General features: G+C 36.2%; 1 protein-coding gene across 1 annotated transcript; it reads left to right on the top strand.

Moving 5' to 3' along the window:
* Positions 1–786: 786 nt before the first annotated feature.
* LOC136068619 (uncharacterized mitochondrial protein AtMg00810-like) lies at positions 787–2,028 on the top strand. Its single transcript, XM_065776003.1, has one exon. The coding sequence runs from the start codon at positions 787–789 to the stop codon at positions 2,026–2,028; it is 1,242 nt and encodes a 413-aa protein (XP_065632075.1).
* The last annotated feature ends 4,041 nt before the right edge of the window (positions 2,029–6,069 follow it).

Genomic DNA, 6,069 nt, shown 5'->3' with positions numbered 1-6,069 from the left:
TTTCCTTCTTCACCTATAGACATTTCTATTGATCCTAGTGCATTCGATCCAGTGACTCCACCCATTCTTCAATCTTCTGAGACAGCCTTCCCTTTACCTACTATTCCTAATCCTAGTGTTTCTGCTGATCTCAATAATCTTCCTACAGCTTCTGATGATTCTTCTTCTCCATCACTTACTTCTAATCCTCCTTTAAGAAAATCTGCTAGAGTTTCCAAACCTCCAGCTTACTTACAAGATTATAAATGCAGCAATGTTACTTGTGATGATCCTGCTCTTTCCACTTTTTCCAACAAGTCTGGTTCTGCTCCTATCACTTCAGGTACAAAATACCCCTTATCTCACTATCTTGACTCCTCTAAATTGTCCTCTTCTTATTCCCTTTATTGTTCCTTAATTGCTGCTATTCCTGAGCCTAAATTCTATCATGAGGCTGTTAAAGACCCCAAATGGCAAGATGCCATGACAGCTGAGATTGATGCCTTAGAATCCAACAATACTTGGACTCTTTCTCCTTTGCCTCCTCATAAAAGGGCTATAGGCTGTAAATGGGTATATAAAGTGAAGTACAAGGCTGATGGGTCTGTGGAAAGGTACAAAGCACGGCTGGTTGCAAAAGGGTTTACTCAACAAGAAGGGTTGGATTTCACTGAAACGTTCTCTCCTGTTGCTAAGATGGCTACTGTCAAAACTCTCCTTGCCATTGCTGCTGTGAAAGGCTAGCATTTGAGTCAATTGGATGTCAATAACGCATTCCTTCATGGTGATTTGCATGAAGAGGTGTATATGCAACTTCCTCAAGGATTTCACAGCAAGGGGGGCAATATAGTGTGCAAGCTCAACAAGTCCTTGTATGGTCTTAAGCAGGCCTCAAGGCAATGGTATTCTAAGTTTTCAAATACCTTATTGAAGTATGGTTTCAAGCAGTCCAGGGCAGATTACTCTTTGTTTACTAAGAGGTCCAATAATTCATTCATAGCATTACTTGTCTATGTGGATGACATATTAATTGCTAGCAATGATATTCAGGCTGTTGATAAGTTGAAGGTTTCATTAGATCAGGAATTTAAACTCAAGGATCTTGGAGTTCTAAAATATTTCCTTGGACTTGAAGTGGCTAGATCAAATAAGGGCATTTCCATTTGTCAAAGGAAATATGCTCTAGAAATTTTGATGGAAGCAGGTATGACAGCATGCAAGCCTAGTAAGGTGCCAATGGAGCAAAATCTGAAGTTAAGTAAGTTTCATGGCAAAGTACTTTCTGATCCAGGGATTTATAGAAGACTGGTGGGAAGGTTATTATATCTTACCATTACTAGACCAGATATAGGTTATGCAGTGAACAAACTCAGTCAATTTGTTTCTAAGCCTAGGAAACCACACTTAGATGCAGCTTATAAAGTCCTTCAATACATAAAAGGGTGTCCTGGCCAAGGCATTTTGCTATCAACCAGGTCTGATTTGCAGCTGAAGGCTTACACAGATGCTGATTGGGCTTCTTGTGTAGATACAAGAAGGTCAACTACTGGATTTTGTGTATTTTTGGGAGATTCCTTGATATCATGGAAGTCTAAAAAGCAGTCTATAGTGTCCCGATCTTCTGCAGAAGCTGAATATCGAGCTATGGCAGTGACAGTATGTGAGATGACATGGCTACTTGTTTTGCTGAAGGATTTGGAGGTTTATCACCCACAGCCTGCCCTACTTTTCTATGATAATCAGGCAGCCATTCACATTGGTGAAAACCCTGTTTTTCATGAAAGAACCAAGCATATCGAAGTTGATTGTCATTTGGTTAGAGATAAAGTGCAAGATAAAGTTGTAAGATTGTTTTATACTCCCTCACACACACAGTTGGCAGATTTGCTCACTAAAGCTTTGAGTGGTCAACAACTCAAACACTTATTAACCAAGATGAGCAAAGTTAATATTCATGGTTCTGGTTCTCATCTTGAGGAGGACTGTCAAAGTTCAACACCCAGAAGCAAGAAGAAGAACCAACTACAAGCATCAGATAAGAAGACTTGAATGGGTTATACGACAGAAAAATGTATCTGTACATATGACAAAGCTACAAGACGTTTTTGTTACTTTAATTATATTTTTAGTGTTCACACGTGCCACAATCATCTGTAACTATCCCTTGCATGTGTTCCTTATAATGTGCACAATTAGTTAGAGCTTAGCAAGTTAGTTAGCTTAGTTTTCTTGTATAAATACGATCTTGATGTACAGAAATCATTTAAGCTAATACAATCAGAGATTTCTCATCTTTCTTGATCTATTGCTCTCTGTTTTTCTTCTTTCTTTGATAGTATTAGATTCTTTTATGGTATCAGAGCTTAAAGCTCCTATCAATGGTGTCAACCCTAGCCAAAATTCCTCTTCTTCTTCTTCTTCTTCCTCTACTTCTGCTCAGCGTGAGCTCACTCCAGTGGAGGATCCTCGAAGTCCGCTCTTCCTTCACCACGGTGAATCACCTGGTGCAATTTTGGTTTCTCAATCCTTGACAGAAGAGAATTATTCTACATAGGCCAGCGCTATGCGAATGGCTTTGGATGCCAAAAGCAAACTCGGATTCGTGGATGGATCTATCACTGCTTCCATGGCAGTCACGCCTCTTGAGAAACTGGCTTGGTCCAAGAACAATTCCATGATTTCATCATGGATCTTGAATTTGGTTTCTCCTCACATCACAGCCGGTGTGATTTACAGAGATATGGCTTTTGAAGTCTGGAATGCTCTCAGAAACCGTTTCTCTCAAGCTAATGGACCAAGAATTTCTCAGCTTCAGAAGCAGATATCCACGATCATGCAAGGAGATTCAATAATAACAAGCTTCTTTACTGGTCTTCAAACAGCTTGGGATCGGTTATTGAATTTCAGGCCTTTGCTGTGTTGTGCTTGTGGTAAATGTACCTGTGGAGTTAATGAAAAATTACATCTTTTCAACATCAAGATTCGTTAATGCAATTTCTCAATTGATTGAATGATGCTATTCACAAGTCAGAACTCAAATCTTGATGATGGAGCCCATTCCTTCTCTGGATAAAGCTTTTTCTTTGGTCATTCAAGAAGAGAGACAAAGAGCTTTGGGATTCAATGTCAATCCTTCTGTTGAGTCTACTGCTTTAGCAGTCAAGAACCAAGGGGTTCAATCAAAGCTCGAATTTTTCTGGCAATGCTGGCAGGAATATCAAAGGTAATGGGGGAAAGGAAGACCTATTTGCAACCATTGTGGGAAAGTTGGTCATGTGATGGAAAAGTGCTACAAGCTTATGGGTTTTCCACCAGGATACAAGCAGAAGGGCAAAGTATCCATGGCTAATCAGGTCATAACTGATGGTGATCAAGCTCAATTTGACTTCACCTCTCAGACTGCTTCTTTTCCATTTACTTCAAAGCAATGCAAGCAACTTCTATCAATGATAAGTGCTCATGCTTCTGCTTCAACTTCCAATGATGTAATTCTTCCCAAAAACTCAGATGCTCCACCGATCTCCTTCTCTTTCAAAATTTATCTGCCACTAAATCCTTTCCCCCATGGAAAACACCAGCACAAATCTGATTCACATCATAATAACTCTCCACAAGAGAGACCTACTTCTCTAATAGTATATATATATGACACACCACTCTAAAACTCACTTTGCTTATTCTTTTGGTTTCTACAAACTCTTTGTCCTCAAGGTATGTGAATTTTAGAGTTATCAAGTTTGGTGAAAATTTAATCAAACTATGTGTCGTTTTGGTTTTGGTTTTGGTTTTTTTTTTTTTTGGCTACTTAAAAATAAGATTTATTTTAAAAGTTTATTATTAAAGCAAAGTGGACATAATTTAATAGAAAAATTATCACAAAATTTTTAAGATCTCATTTTTATTAGTTTTCCATGCATAGCATGGGTTAGTGTCTAGTTGTTATTATTATTATTATTATTTTTTTTGTGTGTGTTTTGGTGTGCTAATAATAAATGCTAAAACATCCGATGATAGTGCTCTAACAAATGAATTAGCAAGAAAAATCTCACTACTCTTAGAGTTTGTTTGGGAAGTGATGAAACCCACAGCTTATTAGAGTTTTTAGCTTCTTTTTGCTATTATTTATGGGTCTTATTGCACTTTTTGGTACTATTCATTAGTCTCATTATACTATTCAACTAGTTTTTAGCTTTTTTCTACTGTACTTTCAGTAAAAAATTTTTACTTTTAACTAAATAAGCTCTTCCCAAATGGACCAAATCAAACAAATATGTAGTTTAAATGTCAAATTGGTTTTGGAAGCTCACAAGTCACATCACATATGCAGTTATTGTTGAGGAGTGAGAACTCAAGAATTATGCCCTGTAGTAGGGAAAAATATACCTTACACATGCATCGGGTATATGTTTCCTCTCTCTCACATTTGGTGGGTCTCACTCATAACTTCTCGTGTAGTAGTACTAGGCTACTAGCTGTGTGGGTCGACTCTTGTTCTTGGAGTCGGTTGGATGAAGTTAACGCCAACTATGACATCCAGCTCTAGAACTCACCATCTAAGCTATATAGTATATACCACTCAACAAATAGCCACATCATTTGACAATGGTGCTTGCCAAAGAATTGGTTGTTCGAACTTATCATAATCAAAATCACTCATCCTCTTTATGTGTCGTTTTGGTTTTGGTTTTGGTTTTTTTTTTTTTTTTTTGGCTACTTAAAAATAAGATTTATTTTAAAAAATTATTATTAAAGCAAAGTGGACATAATTTAATAGAAAAATTATCACAAAATTTTTAAGATCTCATTTTTATTAGTTTTCCATGCATAGCATGGGTTAGTGTCTAGTTGTTATTATTATTATTATTATTTTTTTGTGTGTGTTTTGGTGTGCTAATAATAAATGCTAAAACATCGGATGATAGTGCTCTAACAAATGAATTAGCAAGAAAAATCTCACTACTCTTAGAGTTTGTTTGGGAAGTGATGAAACCCACAGCTTATTAGAGTTTTTAGCTTATTTTTGCTATTATTTATGGGTCTCATTGCACTTTTTGGTACTATTCATTAATCTCATTATACTATTCAGCTAGTTTTTAGCTTTTTTCTACTGTACTTTCAGTAAAAAAATTTTACTTTTAACTAAATAAGCTCTTCCCAAATGGACTAAATCAAACAAATATGTAGTTTAAATGTCAAATTGGTTTTGGAAGCTCACAAGTCACATCACATATGCAGTTATTGTTGAGGAGTGAGAACTCAAGAATTATGCCCTGTAGTAGGGAAAAATATACCTTACACATGCATCGGGTATATGTTTCCTCTCTCTCTCACATTTGGTGGGTCTCACTCATAACTTCTCGTGTAGTAGTACTAGGCTACTAGCTGTGTGGGTCAACTCTTGTTCTTGGAGTCGGTTGGATGAAGTTAACGCCAACTATGACATCCAGCTCTAGAACTCACCATCTAAGCTATATAGTATATACCACTCAACAAATAGCCACATCATTTGACAATGGTGCTTGCCAAAGAATTGGTTGTTCGAACTTATCATAATCAAAATCACTCATCCTCTTACTATAGTATTTAATAATATTAAAAAAAAAAACTGTTAAAAAGTTAATTAGTTTTTCATAAAAATTTCTTGAAATAGTTTATTAATGCATACCCTTATAAAATTTGTATCTTGAATGATTCTCATTTTGTAGCTCTCATCGCTGTATTTAAACTTTGACACGTACCATATCATATAAAGCACAAGATATATGTATGTTATGTTTGTAGACGATTCTATATTTATAATTGTGGATGGTTACACTACTATGCAAGGTGGTAGTTCAGCTTTTATTTTGATGATAGTGTATAATTTTGTTAAGTACGTTCAGATAAGTACGGTTGATTGGTTGGGGATTATGTGCATATGGAGGTGGCCACATGTTTAAACATGGCTAGGACTAAACAAAATAGATGGTTTTATTAATGTTCATTGTGGAAGGAATGCCACATTTTGCAACAAATATTATGAATGGTTACTAATTTATATGTGTAGGTTTTGAAATTGAGCATTTTTTTACTTGCGTTTGTTGTACAGAA

Source organism: Quercus suber, unplaced genomic scaffold (assembly GCF_002906115.3).
Source record: "Quercus suber isolate HL8 unplaced genomic scaffold, Cork oak 2.0 scaffold_125, whole genome shotgun sequence".
NCBI lineage: Eukaryota > Viridiplantae > Streptophyta > Magnoliopsida > Fagales > Fagaceae > Quercus > Quercus suber.
The sequence above is the reverse complement of the archived record's forward strand: the minus strand, read 5'-3'. Positions and strand labels throughout refer to the sequence as shown.